Source organism: Palaemon carinicauda, chromosome 1, assembly GCF_036898095.1.
Source record: "Palaemon carinicauda isolate YSFRI2023 chromosome 1, ASM3689809v2, whole genome shotgun sequence".
Classification (NCBI taxonomy): domain Eukaryota; kingdom Metazoa; phylum Arthropoda; class Malacostraca; order Decapoda; family Palaemonidae; genus Palaemon; species Palaemon carinicauda.
In genome coordinates, this window is record NC_090725.1 from 274252394 (window position 1) to 274276747 (window position 24354).

The 24354-nt window shown below is 42.5% G+C and overlaps 1 protein-coding gene across 3 annotated transcripts in view; it reads left to right on the forward strand.

The window, feature by feature from the left end:
* The window catches only part of LOC137644778 (E3 ubiquitin-protein ligase FANCL-like), a 140722-nt gene that overhangs the window by 114253 nt on the left and 2115 nt on the right, over positions 1-24354 (forward strand). For 2 of the 3 annotated variants that reach the window (XM_068377677.1, XM_068377683.1), the window contains exons 6-10: positions 340-454; positions 1389-1542; positions 6551-6699; positions 14772-14978; positions 15382-15453. In XM_068377677.1, the coding sequence (XP_068233778.1) occupies positions 340-454; positions 1389-1542; positions 6551-6699; positions 14772-14978; positions 15382-15453 (697 nt within the window). The remainder of the gene's footprint in view (positions 1-339; positions 455-1388; positions 1543-6550; positions 6700-14771; positions 14979-15381; positions 15454-24354) is intronic. The other variant, XM_068377691.1, reaches the window with a different exon arrangement.

Genomic DNA, 24354 nt, shown 5'->3' on the forward strand with positions numbered 1-24354 from the left:
AAGTGGTTACTCGGCCGAGAGGTGCGAGTGAGCGGGGTAGCCAGTCTACCCCGCACCCCACCTGCTAACTAGCATATGGAGTAGTTATCCCTCACTAAAATTATCATGGCTCGTCTTTTAGCTACGCCGAAAGTATACCCCTATAAATAACTTCAGGTTTGCATACTAGGAAAAATATGAATTACTTAAATTTATTATTTTGCCTATCTCTTATTATTCTTAATATTTTTGGGTAGAAGACATTCAGGAAGAAAATACTAACCCTAGGTTTTCATATTTTTTTCGTATCTGCTTAATCTTATTTAAAGTATTTAGCTGAATTAGTCCACTTTTTTCCAGGGATGTCAAGGGGCGTCTTCACAACATCAAGGTCGGTATACCCCCCGGGTACCCTGAAGAGGAACCAGTTGTAGAAGCAAACTTACCCAGGGAATTCATATTTTCTTGGAACAGTGTGAGTATTATGTATAATTTTACTTTTTTGTTACCAGATGACAGAATCCCCATTCAGGTTGTTTACCCGTAGCAATGGTCAGTTTTGTTCGGTATTACTGGGACTGAAATAACTGATTGTTGGTAAATATTATTATTAAGAATACTTATTTTGCTGTAATAATAATGATAATGATAAAATTATGCTAAGGTTTCTAATTATCTTAAGAGGTTTTAATAGTTTTACAAAAGTGGACAGAGGTATTGAGGTGTCATTTTCTTTAGCTATTGGTGAGGCTATATTAATATTTTGACTTGATTTAATCTTATTCAGTATATAAATATAATGGTTTGATTTAATCTTACCACTAAAATCTTTGGCCCATATAACCGTGGGAGACCATTTAGTACAAAGAAGAAAGTAGGAAAAAGCTCTGCAGTTGCACCAATAAGTTAAATGTGAGATGGGTTGGACTGCAAGGAAGGTAAAAAAATGGGTGTAGAAAGTTTGTAAATTATTACTTTGCACATGTGAATGACTTTAGTCTCAATAAAAAAATTGGCCTTCACCATTGGTATGACAAATGTTAAATTATTTTTAACCTCTTCTAATGTTGATGTTATGCATCGTTTAAATATATAAAAAAAAAAAAAAATTATGGCAGTATTTTCTGTTTTGATAAATTATTTTGTTGAAAACACCAATTAATTTAGATAAGTGGATTCAATTATGAAAGGAATATACTGTAAAAGAAAAAACTAACTTTATTTAATTAAGATTTACTTTTGTGGAAAATCTCCATTTTGTTTTTGTGAAAAATCTATCTGGTTTTATTTTTTATATGACACACTTCAAAAATATAATCTTAGCTAACACATTATGGAAATTCATTAAGTCCTATATAAATTATAAGGAAAGACCTGTTCAAAATGAAATAATTCTGTGCTTTTTACAGGTTGAGGGTCTTCATTCAATTTTTGCTGCATTCAAGGAACAGTTGTCAAGTCTACAGCAGTTTTGGGATATCTTGGATGACTTAGATGAAATGGCAGTTGTGTTGGACCCACAGAACCCTGAGAGACGACACAAAACTCGGCGCATCTTTTTAAGTAGGTTAACTGGATTGATATTAGTAGGGATGTTTGGCTTATAATATACTGTATAATTTATATTTATTCCAGCACTAAATACAATCCTTACGCTCTTTACATGGGAGTATTATTTTGGCGCTAACTGAAACTACCTGTTAAATTTTGCGAGTTGTAACTATCCTCCACTGGTTAGCGGGAGAGGAAGTAGCGGGGATAGCCCGCCACCGCACTCACACTAGGACTAGTAAACACCGTCACTTAAAAAAGTCTCGGTGGAGTGTAGATGTGTCTGACTCCTCCACTAACCCTAAAATATATACACATTTATTTTAAGAACCTGCCTAAATTGGAAAAATTTTCCCTTTTCAGGTTTGACTGCCCATGAGATTCAGCATGCGAGTTTGTCCTGGTATTGAAGGGTGCTGGTGTGGTACCTTTATACCCAAGGAGACGGACCCTCATGGTCTCTGTCCTGTATGTATAGGTCACATATGCATGCAAGAATCTCCTTGTGTGGAGTGTAGGCTCCCTACACTCCACACAAGGAGATGCTCGCCCTGCCAGTGGAAGAGATTTAGTAAGCGAGGAAAGAAGATAAAGAGGGATTGTTCCGCTTTGAGGTTAGGCTCGGAAGGGAAGGAACCTCCCTGTCATTCTCTGTCAGCTTGATCTCTTCTCAATGACTCTCCTTATTCTACTTCCCCTACAGAAACGGTGCCGGCCACTGCCGTAGGGGTCTCTTGACAAAGTAGTACAGTACATCTTTTGTGGCTTTCCTTAGGGCTCACGGGTTCTCCATGCAAGGAATGGTTACAAGAGGTCTTGCGGTTGGACATGCATCGGTAGCAGACATCCTTTTTGGGATTGTACTATCTCCCAAGACTCCAAAGGGAACCTAAAGAGCTTTGCACCCGCTCAACCGTTTTGGCCTCTGCTTTTACTCGCCCGACGTTTATTCTGCTTCAGCACCCACCTGGAAGAAAGACGAAGCGAGCTGTCCAGAAGCAATCTTCGCTTACGAGGGAAGGTAATTCTTCATCAGGTGTTGGCCGATCTTCTCTTACTAGGATAAGGCCTCCTTCACCAGGTGTTGGCCGATCTTCCCTTTCGAGGGAAAGGTCTCTTTCAATGGCTTCAGTTGCGCAAGCTTCTTGCCCGCGAGGAGCTTTGTTGTCAGATGCAAAATGGGTTGATCATTGCTCCCGCCCACTGGAGAGACGGCCTTCCCCTGAGTGGTCTTCCACCCCGAGGATGCCTCTGTAGGCATTGGGCATTGGATTCGTTCATGACCTGCTCTAGCCCATCAAAATGCAGCTTCTCAGAGCTGGACAAAAATGATGGAAGGCAATTGCCTCTGATCCCTCCCCTGCGTCGTCGTAACATAGCACCATGCGAGGACAAGCTCCTGATTTGCTGACTATGCATAAATGGGCAACAACCACCTATTTTCCCTTTCCCTTACAGAAAAGGAAAACAACGTGCCTTTCTCCTACATCAGATAAGGAGAGTTTCTCTCCTAGACACGTTAGTGAGCAAGCGCGCTGACCAATTTTCAGCGGACAAGTCTTGCACACACTACCATCTACCAAGATGGAAGGGCAAACTCCTCTGCCGGAAGAAGGCGAGTGCATTGCCTCCAGGGAGTTCCTTCATCCTGACACGCACTAGTGCAACATGCTCTGTTCCTTACAAGGAGACTCCTCATCTACAAATGGGCTTAACCACGAACGCTATGCACATTGCTCCTTCTAGTGAGTCTATTCATATAGACGCACACATGTTTGACACTTGGTCTACAGCAAAGGCAATCCCTACCTTCTCAACACGCTCTTATCTCCTTAATGTGCACAGGTGCACCAACATACACAGGGAGACTTTGACTTACCTATGCAAACTGACGATAGCGTGCGCTATCAGGACTCTCCTCACCCACGCTTGCCATCTACGAGATCTATTTCGCGAGAGGGACAGTGCATTCCCTCACAAAAGAGAGTAGGTTTTTCCTCTCTTGTCAAACTCCCAATCAAACAAGTGGATGGCGCTCACTTCCGCTGGGAAGAGAGCATAGAAAGTGGTGCGAGCTACCATCAACTTGCCCCCTTCCTTTGGACGCAACTCCTCCTAAACCAAGGAAGCAAACACGAGTGGCTCATTCGGAAACACTCCTGTTTTCAAAGGAAGCTCCTTGGCTTCTCAACTTTGTAAAGACTCTGAAACAGGTGGTTTTGTGATTAATCATCAGTTCCCCAAAAGTGCCTTCACCCGGCACTCCTCTCATCTCTCTGGAATTCTCCCTAGGAAATGAAGGCATGTCTGACCCTAGATGCAGTAGCGATGCTAGGCAACCTCCTCCTCTACCTCTTCCCCAAGCCCCAGGTTTCGTCCAGGTATCAAGAGTACCTAAAATTAAGGCTTCTTCCGAACAAGACCCAGTCTGGGAGAGATTAGGATTGATTCTTATCGCTCCTAAACAGAAGAGGAGGGCAATCACTTCCCCTCCGGGGGATACCTTACTTTTGCGCTTGAGTAGGGGTTCGAGATCTCCGAGAGAGGTTACCCTCACAGACAACTAGAGGATTTCGCCTATAGAATTGAGCTGTCCAGAACCCTCATCTAAGTTGACAGAGGTTCCCTTTTCTGTCCCCTCCAAAGGAGCAAGACCTAAGGGGGTGGGAAAGGAGAGTTCTTCCCTTCTCAAATGCCTTAGCATCGGCCCAAGGGAAAGGAAACACAAAAACCTTACCCAAGAATTGTCATTCAACAGATGAACATCAATCTGGAGGGGAACATCCGTCGGCCTCCGTAAGACCAGAGCATAGGGGTCTCCTTCTGAGGGCTCAGTCCTTAGGCAAAAGGAAGTTGACGACCTAGACCTTCCTTGGGCTGCTATGGATGCCAGCTTGGAGGAGGAACTATTCGACAACGGGTCAGAACACTCCAATGGAGCACTTCCAGCGTCCGCCAGCCCTAAGATATCACTCCTGAAGCAGAAGGATGCAGATTGCCTCTTTCTGCAAGTTCTTACCTGCATCAGAAAGGTGAATAATATAGGGGAGCCAGATCAGATCCTGTTGGAGGAAAAGGATACGGTCCTAGACCTCTTCTACGATACGCCGAGGGCCACCAAGACTAAAGTAGCCTTACCTTGGTCAATGGGGGTTAAAGCTGGAAAGAAGAGACCTTACGCCCAAGTGATAGCAACATCCCGATCTCTTAGTTCGGTTGACTCCTCTTGGTTACTTGCTCCACCATATGACTTCTGTTTCCTCTACCGCTAGACCCAGCATTCTACCTCTAACTTACAACTCTTCTTTGGCTCGACTGGCAACTCTACCAGTACAGTTCTCTGCAAATGACGCTGCCAACATGGATGTTCCTTGTAAGCCGCTTCATTCTTGGAGTTCCGGTTCGGGACTGTAGGCTTCTTCATTACAAACAAATTTCTCTCCATCCCACAGACGAAGGAATCCCTACTAGCAATCATCTTCTTGGGAGCCAGAACTCTTGAGTTCTTAACAGAGAATGTTGTTAACCAGTAGGTTAATTGGGTCTGGAGACGGCACGATGCGATGGTCTCAAGATTCCAGAGCCAGGTCCCAAAGAGAGAAGCAATGAGACTGCGTAACGGCCCCTGTTCCATGTGGAGGACATCAAGGCTGTCTCTGACATGGAGAAAGGCGAGTAAGACTTCCTTCATCATAGAATAATCACCTCATGCTCCCACTTGACGGTACCTCCACCGCAGAGATCTTCTACAATTGACAGTCAAGGGTTGAAGAAGAAGAAATTCCATGAGAAGCAATCCACTCAGCAAGCACCTAGACAACATTTTCAACATAGGGGCACCAGAAGGGACAAAGTAGGTAGAAAAAACAGCCAGACTTCGGCCCGAGATCAAAAGTCTGTTTGTGTCCACGGGCCTGGTGAAGAAGCCAGTCTCGAAGAACACTATCTCCTTCTGGTTGAGGCAGGTGATCATCAGGGCCTACAGTAAAGCGGGTATCCCCCCGCCGGGAAAGCCCAGACCCCACGACATTAGGGGTCTGAGCACCACGTTAGCGTTCGAGAAGAATATGGCAGTGGGCCAAATCCTGAGAGCTGGCACCTGGACTAACCAGTCTACCTTCACTGCTCATTACTTGAAGGACTATTCAAGAAAATCCCTGGACGGTTTCTCGATAGGTACCGTCGTTTCTGCGCTCCAAACGGTTTAAAGGTCTAGCCCTAGTGATAACCACGGGTAGAAAGTACAAGAGACACAGGTTCGTTCCTTAACCCCCTTGTTCTTCCCCCCCTTTTTTCCGCTTAAAATGGTCTCAGATAGGACTCTCAGCCGGGATACAAGGACCCCTACTTTGGAAGGACATGGCTCCTAGGATTTCTTGCAGAGGTGAGTTACTTAGACACTAAGATGAGTTTTTTGTGTAGTTTCCCCTATTCTTGTTTTTCCTTGGGGTCATCAAGACCTAGCCTCCTATCTAGGTCTTTGGATATATCTCAGCACGGTCTCAGAGGGTTAAGGCCACTCCCACCTCCTAAAGTATAAGTCTCCTAAGAAAGTAGTTCGAGGCAAGTACTCCGTGTTGGAACAAATCACAAATTTTTAAGTAAATTGTATTTTTCCTAACAGTACTTACCTCGAACTACTTTCGGGTAATGGCCCCCCCTTCCTTCCCCGAGTGCCTTATGGAATTCTTGGAGACCTAAAACTACCAAGAACTTGCTGGAGGTCGAGACCTGAGCAAGCATGCTCTGTGACCCAGGGTTAGCCTCAGGGCGCGTATCACTCCGCCTGTGGTTACCCCTCATAGAAAATGGGTATAGGGTAGACTACACAAAACTCTGGTCGGTTGGGAGGAGATCCCAGATACTCCTAAGAAAGTAGTTCGAGGTAAGTACTGTTAGGAAAAATACAAATTACTGAAAAATTTGTGATATTTTACTAACTGAAGGTACAGAAATGTAAACTAAAGCATATATATTCTCAAAATATTTTCCAGTACAGTTTTCTTCCTCTTTACAACAGGTAACCACGTGAGCTTACAGCTGACGATATCGGTGGACCACCCACGTAACTTACCCCAGTTTCACCTATTTGGTCCGTCCTCGTTGACAACTCCTCTTAATGCTCGCTTGACAGAGAAGTACCAGGTACTATACATCATCATCATTGCTGTAAGCATCTGTATGTCAGCTCCGCCTTTTAAAAAGTCAGACGAAGAGTAATTTCACACCTTATCAACTATGTCTTCCTGAAATAACTGTGGGAATTGTCAATACATATTCAGACTAACTCACTTGTATTAGAAAGATAACAGTGAGTGGTTTAGAGACCTAGCCTAATTGGACTAGCAAAATCTTCAACTTAATAATACATCTTGTTCTTATATTAAGGACTTACTGTACTTATCCCTATTTCAACAGGGCATCCTCGCAGATCCTCCCTTGTCTTGCAACTAATGTACCGTCCTTTTTTTTTACCATCTTTTTCTCGTCCTTTCTTGTCAATCTTTTCTCTAAATTCTAAACACACAGTGTCTTCGTTACTCCTTTATAAGTAGCACAATCTTTCCAGGTACTGTAAACTCATCAGAAAAAATGGATTTGAAAAGTCGATATTAAAGTTTACATAAAGGTAAAACATTTATTTTATTTGTTGTTACATCAGCAAGGTTACATGATTTTTTTTTTCCATTTGATTCTTGCTGTGATTTCATCCTTTAAAAAATTAAAAAATTGAGCTATAATTCTTTACTGTGAAGTAAAGTGTTCCTGATGATCTAAAACTCACTGGGAGTAATCTCACTTGGTTTCTGTTATATTGCAAACGAGGAACCAACAAAACTAAAAAACTTGGAACAATGTGGTGAAGATTCTTTAAAACTTTTTGCACCAGAAAACAAATATAATACATTATCTTCTTTTTTACTAATACAGTATGAGCATTGCTGTTATATTCATGCATGTCATTGTTTAAAATAAAGAAAGAAAAATGATATTTTAATTATAAAATAAATTTTTGAATATACTTACCCAGTGAATATATAATAGCTGCAACTCTGCGGCTCGACAGAAAACACACTCAAAAAACTCGCGAGCGATCGCTATGAAGGTTGCGGGTGTGCCCACCAGCGCCAACTGTCGGCCAGATACCACTCTTGCATGTAAACAAAACCTTCAATTCTTCTCGTCCCGCTGTGTCTCTATTGGGGAGGAAGGGAGGGTCATTTAATTTATATATTCACCGGGTAAGTATATTCAAAAATTTATTTTATAATTAAAATATCATTTTTAAATATTTAACTTAGCCGGTGAATATATAATAGCTGATTCACACCCAAGGCGGTGGGTAGAGACCAGAGTTAATTAAGTTTACAGCGTATAAGCTAAGAGTTTTTTCATTTTGACAGTTATCAATATAACAAAACCAAAATATATAGGTACCTGGTAAGGAAGTTGACTTAGACGATTACTCTGCCTTGTAAGTCTGTCTTCCTCACGGAGCCCAGCGATCCTCTTAGGATGCTGAAAGACTCCCAGGAGCTGAAGTATCAAGGGTTGCAACCCATACAACAGGACCTCATCAAACCCCTAATCTGGGCGCTCTCAAGAAATGACTTTGACCACCCGCCAAATCAACCAGGATGCGAAAGGCTTCTTAGCCTTCCGGACAACCCATAAAACAATATTAAAAACATTTCAAGAGACAGATTAAAAGGATATTGGAATTAGGGAAGTGTAGTGGTAGAACCCTCACCCACTACTGCACTCGCTGCAACGAATGGACCCAGTGTGTAGCAGTCCTCGTAAAGAGTCTGGACATCTTTTAAGTAAAATGACGCGAACACTGACTTGCTTCTCCAAAAAGTCGCGTCCATAATACTTTGCAGAGATTTATTTTGCTTGAAGGCCACGGAGGTTGCTATATCTCTAACTTCGTGCGTCTTAACCTTAAGCAAACATCGGTCTTTCTCATTCAAGTGAGAATGAGCTTCTCGTATTAAAAAAATCTGATAAAATATGACAAAGCATTCTTTGACATAGGCAATGAAGGTTTCTTAACTGAGCACCATAATGCCTCAGATTTCCCTCGTAATGACTTAGTACGAGCTAAATCGAACTTAAGAGCTCTAACAGGACATAATACTCTTTCCAGTTCGTTGCCTACGATCTCTGATAAGCAAGGAATATCAAAAGATTTAGGCCAAGGACGAGAAGGCAGTTCATTTTTTGGCCAGGAAACCAAGTTGAAGTGAACAAGTGGCTTTTTTCTGTAGAAAAGCCGATGTTCTTACTGAAGGCATGAAGTTCACTGACCCTTTTAGCCGAAGCCAAACACACTAGGAAAAGTGTCTTGAGGGTGAGATCCTTCAGGGAGGCTGAATGTAATGGCTCAAACCTGTCTGACATGAGGAACCTTTGGACCACGTCTAAGTTCCATCCAGGAGTTGCCAAACGACATTCCTTAGAGGTCTCGAAGGACTTAAGGAGATCTTGGAGATCTTTATTGTTGGAAAGATCTAAGCCTCTAAGTCGAAAGACCGAAGCCAACATGCTCCTGTAGCCCTTAATCGTGGGAGCTGAAAGGGAGTGAACCTTTCTCAGATGTAAAAGAAAATCTGCGATTTGGGCTACAGAGGTACTGGACGAGGACACAGATGCTGACTTGCACCAGTCTCGAAAGACTTCCCACTTCGACTGGTATACTCTAATGGTAGAAGCTCTCCTAGCTCTTGCAATCGCACTGGCTGCCTCCTTCGAAAAGCCTCTAGCTCTTGAGAGTCTTTCGATAGTCTGAAGGAAGTCAGACGAAGAGCGGGGTAGGCTTTGATGGACATTCTTTACGTGGGGCTGACGTGACAGATCTACCGTTAGAGGAAGACTTCTTGGAAAGTCTACCAGATATTGAAGTACCTCGGTGCACCACTCTCTCGCGGGCCAGAGGGTAGCAACCAACGTCAACCTTGTCCCTTCGTGAGAGGCGAACTTCTGCAGTACCTTGTTGACTATCTTGAATGGTGGGAATGCATATAAGTCCAGAAAAGACCAATCCAGTAGAAACGCGTCTATGTAGATTGCTTCTGTATCTAGGACTGGAGAGCAATAGATTGGTAACCTTTTGGTCAACGAGGAGGCAAAGAGGTCTATGGTGGGTTGACCCCAAGTAGCCCAAAGACTCTTGCCCACGTCCTTGTGGAGGGTCCATTCCGTGGGTATCACCTGACCCCTCCGACTGAGACAGTCTGCCAAGACGTTCAAGTCCCCCTGGATGAATCTCGTCAACAGGGAGATGCCTCGAATTCTTGACCATAAGAGAAGGTCCCTTGCGATCTCGAGCAGCGTGAAGGAGTGTGTGCCTCCTTGCTTGGAGATGTACGCCAAAGTTGTGGTGTTGTCTGAGTTGCCTCTACCACTAAGTTTCGAAGAAGCTTTCTAATATCATCAAGGCCAAGTGGACTGCTAATAGCTCCTTGTCGTTGATGTGCATGCTTTTCTGACTTGAGGTCCACAGACCCGAGCATTCCCGACCGTCCAGGGTCGCACATCAACTCAAATCCGACGCGTCTGAGGACAACACGTGGTTTGGGTTCTTGACTGCTAGGGATAGTCCCTCTCTCAGACTGATATTGCTGTCCCACCATTTCAGGCATGCCTTTACTGGTTCGGAGACTGGGAATGATACCGTCTCTAATGTCTTGTCCTAGTTCCAGTGAGAGGCTAGATGGAACCGGAGAGGCAGAAGGTGTAGTCTCCCTAGTGAGACAAACTGCTCCAGGGATGAGAGAGTCCCTACGAGACTGTTCCAACTCCTGACTGAATAAACGTTTCGTTTCAGCATTAGTTGGACTTCGAGCAGGGCTTGACTGCGAATCTCCATCCCCAAATATAGAATAATCTGGGATGGGATCAGTTGGGACTTTTAGGTTGACCAAAAGTCCCAACTCCCTGGCCAGACTCAACGTCCAATGTAGATCCTGCAGACAGCGAAGACTGGACGATGCTCTGAGAAGCCAGTCGTCCAAGTACAGGGAGGCTCGGATCCCCGATAGATGGAGGGATTTTGCCACATTCCTCATGAGCCTCGTAAACACGAGAGGCGCAGGACTGAGGCCAAAGCACAGGGCTCGAAACTGGTACCCCACATTCCTGTAAACAAACCTCAGAAACGGTTGGGAATCCGGGTGTATAGGAATGTGGAAGTATGCCTCCTGAAGGTCGAGAGAGACCATCCAGTCGCCTTCCATAAATGCTGTCAAGACAGCCTGGTAGACTTCATCGTGAAGTTTGTCTTGACAATGAACACATTGAGCGCACTTGCCTCTTACGTACTCCTGCAGTGAACATGGCTGCCAAATCATTGGAGCCATCCCTGAGGGACTTGTTCCTGCAGAGAACGTGGCTGTCAGATCATTGGAGCCATCCCTGAAAGCCTTGTTTATGCATGACATAATTGTACAGCAAAACTTCAAAGGCTCGAAAATAGCTGTGAAGTCGACCTGTAAAATCTTGGAGCGTCTCATGGCCAGGCGCCAGGGAGAGTCTATGAGGTTTGAGAAGTCTATCTGGGCAGAGGCAGGAACTCCCAAGTCGAGAACTTCTCTCGTGTCATATCAGACTCTCGCTCTATAAGCCAGTTTAAAAGAAGGGAAAGCAAAGGCTGTCTCCCCCAAACTCCTCCTGGTGATAAACCAATCGCCTAGCAAACGTAAAGCTCTCTTAGAAGAGCGAGAGAGCACTAGCTTATAAAACAACGGCTTCGAAGTAGCTAGGCCTAGTGTAAGCTCTGACGTTTAGGCGAACGAGGAGCAGCAGTTACAAAAAGATCCGGACAAAGATCCTTAAAAATCAGCATGATTTATTTAAAGTCCATAGAGGGCTAAGCAGCTTTAGGCTCCTCTCTGTCTGACAGAGTCCTCAAGGGAATATCAGTAGGAGGGGGAACAGCAACTTCCTCATCTGAAGGAACCTTGTCCGACAATAGCCGAGTCTCAAGCAAGGGAGAGACCTACCGTGGTGGCAATGCTTTACAAGCAGAGTCCACACGCACTGGTGCATTAGTAGCGGACCAGGACGCAACGTCATGTAACTGCTTGACAGTCTGTGAACTGTCAACAACAACAGGTGCGTGAGGACGCACAGCGTCCACTCGAGACTGCTTTGACCGCCTAGACTGAGCAGTCAAAACAACTCTAGAATGCGGAGGTTGACGCTCAGCGTCAAAACAAGTCAACTCCGATTGTTGGCGAACGTCCTGAACGTCAACAGGAGCATCAGCAAGTGGCCTAACGTCCAAATGTGGCTGAAAATCCACACGAGACCGCATCGAGTGTGGTTCTAAACAACCTGACCGACGTGACTTGGCTACGCCAACGTCAACAGGACGCACAAAGGAACGTTAGGGTGGCTGAAGGCCAGGATCTCGATGAGATAAACGGCTAGGCTCAACGGACTTATCGGCAGAATAGTCTTCCATAAGGGAGGCAAGCTTATTCTGCATGTCTTGCCGTACAACCCATTTAGGATCAACGGGAATGGTTGCGGTAAGAGACGAGGGTAACGTCTGTGACCGCAAAACCTTGCCTACAAAAAGACTCTCGGAGTCTGTGTTACGCTTTTGTTAGGCGGCGAGCAGTCTTCCGATGACTGCATAGGGTCAGAGCTGTCCTAATAGTTAAAACCAGGACGCTGGACCTGTCCTGAAAGGACTGACTTTCGCTTAAAGGGCCTCGAAACCTTGTCCCACGGTTTCTTATGCGAAAAGCCTTCGGATGACGAGGAGAAAATCGTCTCTTGCCTTATGGTAGGGGTGATCTTGGTAAGATACACCTGATACCATAGAGGGAACGTCTGTTCGCTGATCAAGGCCTCTCGAACCCATAAGTCGTACGACATTACTTCTCCCCTGGGCTTGGGAGCTTGCAAGAGGTCCCGGACTAGGCAAACGACAGGCACGAACAGACGAACCCTCGGTCGCAACACTGATAACACTTTGCGCAATATCACTTTATCACTACGATTTTCTGTTTTGCACTTATTTCACTGAAATCGAATTTTTTAACAATTCACACTAGGTATGAATAAAACTGATTTCTACCTGAAGCACGCAATTCTACCCTCATCAAAAGGTTGTAATTGCGAAATCAGTCGTATAATGTAAGCATATTAATACCAGCAAAAAACAGTAAACATATTTTAAGATAAAAAAATCAGTGGCTGGGGAAGAGACTAAACACTAGTTCATTCAAAATTACGTTTTCAATCTCTCACCGTACAGTGCCTTGGGATGAGAATAAAAACTAAAAAAGTTTTATCCTTTTTCCCCGTACATAGACTAGGGACGAGAGTAACACGAGAACAACGTTACTCGCTTGGGACGAGATAAAGATCGGAACGTTCTCTCTCCTCTCTCTCTCTCTCCATCTCTATCTCTCTCTCTCTCTCTCTCTCTTGATTTCGCATCGAAGAGAAGAGCCCACTTACCTTTCGTCAATAAACAGGTTATTTGACCAAAGGAAAAAAAAAACTGAAAGGTTTTTCAATTAAAAGTTCCTTTAAAATAGTCTTTAAAACATTTAAGCTTTGAAAGAAAAAAGAACAAAACGTCAGAATCGATTTACTCTTTCTGCAAAGTGAAACCGTGATACTCTCTCTCTCTATCGTAACGATAGAGCGCAAACTGCGTAGCATAAATAAACTAAACGTTAGTTCATCTTTGAAACAGTACGAAGACTATTCAAAGAAAAAAACTATCATAAAATATTTACTAAAAATATTTCATTTAATAAGTTTTAAATCATTAGCTCTGTAAAAGTTATTTAAGATTGAAAAGGGCTCAACGTTGTTTAACTTCGGTTTCCAAGTTAGGACCGCCTACTCTCAGGAAAGGTCGCATATAAACAAATCATTAAAATTTATTTTGATGTTTATTATAAATGGAAAGCTAATCGAAGAGGCCTAATAAAGGCGGTTGAGATATAAAATATATAGAGGAAAATCTATAATTAATTTATAACGTGATAAGATAATTGCTAAAAGCCTAAAACACACTTCCGTCTAAGGGAAGGGTCGGCCATTTAAAAGTCAAAGAAAGTCCATACTCTCTTTGTCATCAAAAATTAAATCTATCCAAAAACGAGTTCAAGATTTAAGATGAAGATAAAACACCTGCACTGCGAAAGCTCAAACCAAAATGAAGTACTTCACCAAATATGTTGAGAAAACTCCAGGTTCTACAGCGAGTATTGATACGTCTTGTCGTCAACGTCGACAGAGAAGAATTGAAGGTTTTGTTTACATGCAAGAGTGGTATCTGGCCGACAGTTGGCGCTGGTGGGCACACCCGCAACCTTCATAGCGATCGCTCGCGAGTTTTTTGAGTGTGTTTTCTGTCGAGCCGCAGAGTTGCAGCTATTATATATTCACCGGCTAAGTTAAATATTTAAAAATTAAATACAAGAATTTGTGATCTTAAAGATTATCACCACTTTTAGGAATACAGTAATGTAGTCTGATTATCGCCACTTTTAGGAGTAATGTAGTCTGATTAGTCCGGTTGGTCTATTGTGATCATGATGCTTATTTGATATTTAAATGTGAGGAGCGCAAATCTATTTACTGGCTCATTAATCAGGGAATATGTTAAAAGTATAAAAGCATGAAAAGTATACCGTGACAACTTACTTTAAAAACAATAAATACATCCTGTAACAACTCACTTCAAAAACAATAAAAGGACACCCTATGATAACTCACTTTAAAAACAATTCAATGATACCCTGTCATAACTCATTTTAAAACTATATAGTTTATATGTGACACATCTGTTTTTATGTTGTTACTGTTTTTAGAATGATTTATTGTTAATTTTTTTCTCATCATTTATTTATTTCCTTTCACCACTGGGCTATTTTTCTCTGTTGGAGCCCTTGGGCGTATAGCATCTTGGTTTTCCAACTAGTGTTGTAGCTTGGCTAGTAATAATAATAATAATAATAATAATAATAATAATAATAATAATAATAATAACAATAACTACACCCAGTGACAACTCTCTTTAAGAATAACATAACTACCCTGTGACATCTCACTTTAAAAACAAAGTACAACCTGTGACAGCTAACTTTAAAAACACAACAAGTACACTGTATCTGACAACTCAATTTAAAAACACAATAAGTAAACCCTGTGACCACTGACCTTGAAAAAAACATGAATTATGCTCTGTGATTGCTCACTTTACATTTCAGGACTGGGACCCTGAGCAGAGTATTGTGAGCAATATTGAGAGGGTCCTTGAAGTAGAAGTAGTGAAGCGGTCAATGGAGCCAGATGACGGGAATGCGGAATGGGGCACGGAGTGTGCCGTGTGCTACTCATTGCATCTTGAAGGCTGCCATCCAGATTTCACTTGTGACCACTGCAGTCAGTCGTTTCATTTACAATGTTTGTATGAGGTAAATCAAGATGGTTAACTTACAATAAAAACAGCTAATCAGTGACTTTTGAAGTTATGATGTCTTTATTCTGTACTATACAGAACCAGTGGTTTACTATTCAGTATTTTTCCTTGTATCCATTTTTCTACTCATCATTACATTACCTAATTTGTGTGTTCTGATGACAAAACTCACTTTGCCTCGAATATGTTTGTCTCTCGTATTAGAGCTTACATTATTCTTCTTGAGCCATACCATGTACAGTGGTTTTAACTTCATCTATGGAACACGACATAATATTGTTTGTTATGTACTGTATGAAATCCATGGAATAAATATCAGTTTTCAAGATTCAATCATTTATGAATGATGAAAAAATTGTATTATTATAACCAGCCTTTTCTTTTCTTCTTTTTTCCAGTGGCTTCATGGACTCCCTAATAGCAGACAGAGTATGAACTTCATTTTTGGAGATTGTCCATACTGTTCGATGGTTTGTTATTTCTACTTGTTTTACAGTTTTATCTTAGGTGTTCTAGAGGGAATTGTTCTTCAGTATACATTTGACATAAGGAATATTTCCCCAGTTTCTTTTTTTTTATGCCATAGATTAGATGACAGGTAATAGTACAGTACTGTATTACCAATTGTATTCTCATGAGTCATTCATAGATTTAAGAGGCCCAAAGGCCTCACCTATTCTTCAGCTTTTCTATTGCGTAAAATTTCAACTTTACATTTTTAAATATATAGTATGTCAACCGCAAATATATTTTTCTTTTCTTCACTTATAATAGTTACAATTTAATCATTGTTTTCAATAATTTCCTAGTTTTTAAACTTCTCAAAAGTTTGTACCTAATGAATGTTACCTTGCCGCCTCTTTTTTTTTTCTTTTTTATCAATTTTTAAAGAAAATCAATTGAATCTCTAATACATTTCAATTCCATTCCATTTCATTATTTGTATACTGCAGAAGAAACAATTTCTAAAACTAACTCATTATTCTCAACATAAACTAATGTTCAAATTCCCAGTAAAAGTGAAGATGTTACTTTTTTCATAGCAAACCCATTACTGATGTAAGTGATAACTTGAGCAGAAGTCAGCAGTTACTGAAACTGTGCAGGATTATGGTATTGCAATGTCCTGCAGAGTTACTGAAACTGTAGAACCAGACTAGAATAGAAGCAAGGGACCTTGGATAACCTATGCCAACAAGCAGGAAACCTAAAAGGCTTAATTCAAAGGAAGAGAATAAAACAGGAGTAGGAATTCAAATACTTTGACTGTACCCAACCTGAGGTGTAGGAATTCAAATATTTTGACTATAGGACCTGAGGAGTAGGAATTCAAATACTATGACCCTACAGAACCTGGGGCATAGGAATTCAAATACTTTGACTACAGGGCCAGAGGCATAGGAATTCAAACACTTCAAATGACCTTTTCAAATAAAAATCATGTTTAAAATTATGTAAAATAGCTGGGAAATCGCTAGATCGTATTAGGCGCATATATCTCGGGCTATTTCTTTCAAGAAATCACATTGTAAGTTCTTGCTTGGAAGAAGTGGTACAATAGGTGACCTTCATTATGACACAACCTTTAGAAGATTAGTTTAAAATATTTCTCCTTGTAAGTCCCAGTTCTGCTAGAAAAATACCAAATGGTCCAATCCAGACAAAGAAGAAAATATTATAATAAGAACAATTGGGCTGTAACCTTGTTCATCATATCCTCCTACGCCTATTTACGCAAAGGGCCTCGGTTAGATTTTGCCAGTCATCTCTGTCTTGAGCTTTTAATTCAATACTTCTCCATTCATCATCTCCTACTTCGCACTTCATAGCCCTTAACCATGTAGGCCTGGGTCTTTCAATTCTTCTAGTGCCTTGTGGAGCCCAGCTGAACGTTTGGTGAACTAATCTCTCTTGGGGAGTGCGAAGAGCATGCCCAAACCATCTCCATCTATCCCTCATCATGATCTCATCATATTAAAGTCAACCTTGTTTAGGATGACTTTAATTATTTGTATATATGAAAATAGGGTACAGTATATAAATAGCACTAGCTTGAGAAGTCTATTCAGTGCCCGAATGCAACTGTAGGAAAACACAGCAATTTTACTGAAATAAAAGTTGAAAAGAGATTGGATATTAAAATGGAAGAAAGGTAGTAGGAACAGAAGTAGAAGGCTATAAGGAAGTGCCGCTGGGGGACAAAGGAACACTGCACGAGCCTATAGTAATGCCAATGATGTACTGCTTGAGGTGCAGTGGTAGTCCTATCCACCTTTGGTGAGGATTTCAAGAGAGATGTAGAACTCTATGTTGCCTCAGGTGAGCATACAGGCATCAATCTCCTATGTTTCATGTATTGTTTTGGTTGGTCTTCAGCTGGAGACTTATCTTTTTCTGGTGAATAGAAACTTGTGGTCTATTAAATTCCTTATTCCTGATCTGGATATTAATCTATTGTTTAGTCAAGTTCTTTATGCATCTTGCATAAGATTTTACATAATTCAGTCAGCATTGTTGTGCAACCAGGGGAAAACCTTATAATTGCACTAAAAAGTACAAATGAAAGGTAAGCCATATGGAGGCAAATGTACTGTACTCTGAAGACTAGCACCCTCATTAGTCACGAGATACTCATTCTCTAAATCTTCCTCAATACCAAGAAAGAAGTTGGAAAACCCCTTGGTATCAAATACGCAAAAGCTTGATGGCTTCTTGTACCAGTTCCTACTTGTGTAAAAACTCCAGGAGCCTCAAGTAATGCCAACAATGCGCTGATTGAGGTGCAGTGGTGGTCCTATCCACCTTTGGTGAGGATTTTAACAAGGAGATATAAAACTATGTTGCCTCAGGTAAGTATATAGGCATCAATCTCCCGTGTTTCATGTATTGTTCTGTCAGGTCTTCAGCTGGTGACTTGTATCTTTATCTGTTGAATAGAAACTTGTGGCCTAATAAATTTGTTCTTCCTGATCTGGATATTAATCTGTTGTTTAGTTAGTTCTTTATGCATGTTGCATAAGATTTTACATAATTCAGTTAGCTCTGTTGTGCAACCAGGAGAAAACCCTACAATTGTACCATAGTCAGTTTATTTTTGCGAGGCAGATTTGCTCCGACCTGCTGGGGTGCCCTTTTAGCTTGAAAAATTTTCTAATAGCTGATTGGTCATAAGTATTTTTGTCCGAATACCATCATAGTTTTCAAATAATTACCAAGTAATGTGAATTGAAACTTATTTACTAACCTAAATTTCTCCCTCAGATATAGGTTTTGTCAATAAATAATGTTAACGAATAAATATATTTCAAAGTATCATGATGGTAACTTTAAATCTCAAAACAACACCGCCAAAGTCAACGTCAGGAGCTTGTTTTCGGATAGACGTTGCATAATTTTGTAACCTTTCACATATTTTAACAAATTGGGATAAATTATACTAAGCATAAGAAAAACATGTTATTATAAACTTTCTTTGAATACCAGAATCTACTAAAAACGTGGAATTGGTTAGGTAAAAGGAAGACCCACTTAGAGTGGGTCCTGGATAAAACGAGTATTCTACTGTCAAACACTGTAGAGGGAATGTTAGGGAGTTTGTAACCCGGCGGTGAAATTATGAATTCATTTAATTGATTTTTATGCAATTTATACAACACTTGTGTATCCTCAAATCGAAAGTATTGCTATTAATAAAATTTAAACCTTTAAAAAAAAATAACAACCCCTTTCTATATGGACTTACATCATAGGTCTATGATGTACAGTAAGTTCGTATAGAAAGGTTTGCTAATTCATTTTGTAAAGCTTTAGATTCTAGTGTAGTGTGTAAAATATGTAGCTTATACACTTGTAAAATTAATCAGTGATGTGCACACACGCATGCATATGTGTGTTCCAACATCTCGGCTGACGTCTCTCTCTTATCCCTTTTTATACAACTTGGTGTACACCATAGGCCTGTGATGGAAGTCCGTGAGGGAAGGGTTTAGATTTTATCAATAGCAATATTTTTGATTTGCAGTGTTACACATAAATTGCTTAAAAATCACAACCGAATTTATAATTTCACCGCAGAGTTACAATCTCCCTAACATTCCCTCTTCGGTGCTTAACAGAAGAATGCTCGTTTTATCCAGGACCCACTCTAAGTGGGTCTTGCTTTTACCTAACCGCTATTTTCACCAATAGTGAGTTTTATCAATTCCACGTTTTTAGTAGATTCTGGTAATCAAAGAAAGTTTACAATAACATGTTTTTCTTATGCTTAGTATAATTTATCCCAATTAGTGTTAAAATATGTGAAAAGTTGCAAAGTTATGCAATGTGCATCTGAAAACAAGCTCCTGACATTGACTTTGGCTGGTGTTGTTTTTAAAAATGGAGTTTTTATGATAAAACAAAGTTTTATGAATGCTTACCTAGCAGTTATATATATATATAGCTGATATCTCTAAATCGGCAGAATTTTTCAAAACGAGGCAACCGCCTTATGGTGGTTGGGAGGTAGGTGGTAACACCCGTCACAGGGTGGTCCAAGGAATCATTCCCGTGTCCAAGACTTCAGTTCATCTATGCCCGACCTGTCTCCTGAGGGGAGGTGGGTGGGCCTTCGAATATATATATAACTGCCAGGTAAGCATTCATAAAACTTAAAACTGTTTTATCATAAAAACTCCATTTTTATGAATAGTACTTACCTGGCAGTTATATATATATAGCTGATTCACACATTTGGAGGAGGGAAACAGACAGTAAACATCGTTGGGGAAACAACAAAAGAGTTGTAGGAGATAAAAACACCTTGATTCCTTGCCTGCTAAGGTAGCTGATTCAAAGGTACAGCCTTTAGAGTGGCTTTCCCTTAGGAGAGTTTATCCAGGAGTAAGCCTGCAAAACTGCAAAAAACTCAATCGAGTCTGTCAAAGGGATAAGACCAACAACTTGACTAGACTTCAGAAACTACCTTCGCCCCATATAATAAAAACTGCAACCTTACTAAAACTAACCACCTAACCCTGCAACATAGACATAAACTATCTATCTAGACTGAGGGAACCGCACCACAAGACGAAGTCCTCAGACTATCATAAAAACACAAACCCTCATACATGCATATAAACCAAGGTTGAGTGGGGTTATTAACTCCTTTGCCTAATACAGAAACCGCAGCTATGTATGGGCCCAAGGTATAGCACTAGCCAAAGTCTACTCTCACCTCTCTAAGTTAATGAGAAGCGAAGACAGAGTTGCTCCTCCAGAAAATAGCATCCATGAATAGCCTAACTAACATATATTCCTGATATACCAGAGAGGTAGCAATGGCTCTCACTTCGTGAGCCCGTAATTTCAACAGGGCGAAGTGTTCCTCCTCACATAAGAGGTGGGCTTCCCTAATTTTCTCCCTCAGGAAAAAGGACAAAGCATACTTAGACGGGTTTTTGGCGGATCTTTCACTGAACACCATAACAAGTTGGATGCACAGCTCACGTTCATAGTGTGAGCCAAAAAAAACTATGAGGGACTTAACTGGGCAGAGGAGTCTTTCCTTCTCTCGATCCACTAGGTTCGTGAGGTTAATGACATCAAACGTCGTAGGACAGGGTTACGAAGGGTTCTCGCTCTTTACGAGAAAGATGAACCTTAAGGCACAAACTGCCGTATCCTAATTGAAGCTCACCCTCTTCCCAATCGCCCGGACTTCGCTGACCTCTTGGCATTCGCTAGAGTCATAAGGGAGAGGGTTTTCTTCGCTACAACTCGAAGAGAGGCTAGCGAGATAGGTTCAAATTTCTTGGAGCACAGAAACTTAAAACACCACATCCAGGTTTAAGAGTACCTATTACGTCGTCTGAAAAGACCCAATGAGGTCCTGCAAACCTTGATTTTGGGACAACTCTAGGCCTCTATGCCTAAAGACGGCGGAGAGCATACTGCTGTATCCATTGATGGTAGAAACAGCCAGCTTAGCATCCTGTCTGAGGTACAAGAAGAAGTCTGCAATCTGGCTCAGAGAGGTAGTGGATGGGGAAACTTGTGCCGCCTGCACCAAGCTCTAAAGGTCTCCCACCTAGATTGGTAGACTCTTTGTGAAGAGATCCTCCTTGCTCTGGCGATAGATTTCGTCGCTTGTGCCGAAAAGCCTCGAGATCCGACAAGCTTCTAGTCAGTCTGAAGGAAGTCAGTTGAGAGCAAGGGGGGTAAGATGATACCTCTCGAAGTGGGGCTGTTTGAGGAGATCTGGACTTGCCGAAGTCTTCTTGGGAAGTCCATCAACATGCCCATCACTTCCGAAAACCATTCCCTAGCAGGCCAGAATGGAGCCGCTAGGATCATTCGCCCCGAATCGAGGAGAGCGAATTTCCTGAAGACCAGATTGATGATCTCGAACGGGGGCAACGCAAACATGTCCACCCCCGTCCAATCCATCAGGAAGGAGTCCACTGCTACAGCTTCCTCGTCCGGGACTAGGAAGCAGCAGTAGGGGATCCTCTTCTTCCAGTTGGAGGCAAAAAGGTCTGTTACAGGTCTGCCCCACAACATCCAGAGACTGACAGACTCGCGGGTTGAGAGACCATTCTGAGGGAAAAAACAAGTCTCTTCCTGCTGAGCAAGATTGCCCCGATGTTTCTTGCCCAGGAACAAACCTCCTTCCTAGATCCAAGAAATCAGAACAAAGGCGTCCTTGATCTCGACACACGATTCGACTAGTGTCATCACGAAGTCCTAGATTCTCATTTTCAAAGTCATGCCTCATGCTAGAACTACGACGTCGAGCGTCCTGAAAGACGAGGCGCCAATCGTCCTGTAAGACGTGGCGCCGATAGTCCTGTAAGACGTGGTGCCAAAAGTCCTGTAAGATGTGGAGCCGAGAGGTTAACACAGCGAGACGCTGAACGTTCTGAAAGACAAGGTGCTGAGCGTCCTCGTGTCAGAAGAGACTCTTCTTGTTGACAGGAAGACCTAATTATTAGACAGGCTCAACGTTATCTAAAAATCCAGATACAGGGACGCTCTGATTTCTCCAGAGAGCAGTATTCCGTTACATAAAGCAAAAGTTACTTGAACATGAGAGGGGCGGAGCTGAGACCAAAACACACGCCCGAAACTGACCTATTCTACACCCGTTCTTCCTTGTAAACAAACCTCAGATAAAGTTTGATTGCATAGCCTGCCACTTAGACTCCTCTCTAGAACTGGGAGAGAGAATTGTTGTAGCTAAAAACTAAAGGAGGTTTCCCTATAAAAGGAAAAAAGTAATCCTCCTTCAGAAGAAGTACTGACCAAAGGTCTGCCCCCCTCTTCTCCAAAGATTTTGAAGTCTCCATGGAGAACTTTGACTTCTGAACGAAGGCGTAAAGAGCATTTACGTCCAAGACCGGACAAAAGACTCCCTCTCCCAAAAGAGAGACATTGAAGTTGCAACGTCGGTTAGGCAGAAAAGTCTTATCGGAATAACTAACAAAGGAGGATTCACTAGGAAAAAGATTTTGCATCCATCCTTAGTAAAAAACACGGACCAAAGGTCTGCTCCTCTCCTCTCCCAGGCTCGCCAGAAGTAGCAAAGTTTGGCTCCTACTGTTGTTAGTCATCAAAGGTTTCTGTTTTAAGAAACAAAAATCATTATATTCTTAAAGCTCCATTAATGACCACGTGCCTCAAACAATTCAACAGGAGAAAAATGATCACTAAAGTCATCCTTGACAAAGACCTTATAAGACGTGGCGTCGCCGTAAAAGGACAAGGCGGCAATCGTCCTATCATCCCGAAAGACGAGGCTGCATTCCCTCGTCCCGAAAGACGAGGCTGCATTCCCTCGTCCCGAAAGACGAGGCTGCATTCCCTCGTCCCGAAAGACGAGGCTGCATTCCCTCGTCCCGAAAGACGAGGCTGCATTCCCTCGTCCCGAAAGACGAGGCTGCATTCCCTCGTCCCGAAAGACGAGGCTGCATTCCCTCGTCCCGAAAGACGAGGCTGCATTCCCTCGTCCCGAAAGACGAGGCTGCATTCCCTCGTCCCGAAAGACGAGGCTGCATTCCCTCGTCCCGAAAGACGAGGCTGCATTCCCTCGTCCCGAAAGACGAGGCTGCATTCCCTCGTCCCGAAAGACGAGGCTGCATTCCCTCGTCCCGAAAGACGAGGCTGCATTCCCTCGTCCCGAAAGACGAGGCTGCATTCCCTCGTCCCGAAAGACTAGGCTGCATTCCCTCGTCCCGAAAGACGAGGCTGCATTCCCTCGTCCCGAAAGACGAGGCTGCATTCCCTCGTCCCGAAAGACGAGGCTGCATTCCCTCGTCCCGAAAGACGAGGCTGCATTCCCTCGTCCCGAAAGACGAGGCTGCATTCGCCCTTAAAGACGAGGCAGCATTAGTCCCGAAAGACGAGGCAGCATTCGACCCGAAAGACGAGGCTGCATTCGTCCCGAAAGACGAGGCAGCATTCGCCCCGAAAGACGAGGCTGCATTCGTCCCGAAAGACGAGGCAGCATTCGCCCCGAAAGACGAGGCTGCATTCGTCCCGAAAGACGAGGCAGCATTCGCCCCGAAAGACGAGGCTGCATTCGTCCCGAAAGACGAGGCAGCATTCGGCCCGAAAGACGAGGCTGCATTAGTCCCGAAAGACGAGGCAGCATTCGTCCTGAAAGACAAGGCTGCATTCGCCCTGAAAGACGAGGCTGCATTTGCCCTGAAAGACGAGGCTGCATTCGTCCTGTCTCGAAAGACTTAGCGCCGAGCGTTAAGGCAAAATGATATTCATTATGCCGCTCGGCGCGTTCGGTTCCGACCAGAGTTTTCATAAGGCCGACTGGCGCTCTGGGACAAAAACCGAGTCAATGATGGTTTGTAAGCATTGATATTAGCAGCGAATATCTATGACAAAGTATTGCCATTAAAATCAAAAGTGATGCAATGCAAAACTCTAAAGCAGTGTAAGAATCTTAATGTTCAACGCTCTTTGCTTCCCCATGGCAAGGGCGAGCATTCTTGGGAACGTTAACAGGAACGCTCGCGAGGGCGTTTGCTTGTGAGCTAACGCCTCTCGTTTCCTTTCGCCGATCGACGTTCCTTCTCCCATGGGCCGGGGAGCTTGGAAGAGGTCTAAGGCTAGGAAAACAACGTCCCTGTGCTGAAAGAATCCAATGCCTAATTTAGCACTGAAAACTTGCACTATTAAACTCTTACACAAAAAACCATAATTAGTCCTGCCCGTTGTGAGAGAACTTATTCTTCTGCCACGGGCTTGAATGAGAAAGCAAAATCGTCTCTATTACTTGCTATATAAACTGTAACAAAATATCAAATGGACAAATATTTCTTTAAAATTTTACATTAAAAGTTAAAAAACTTATATAAGTGGAATTCCTCCCAATCTTG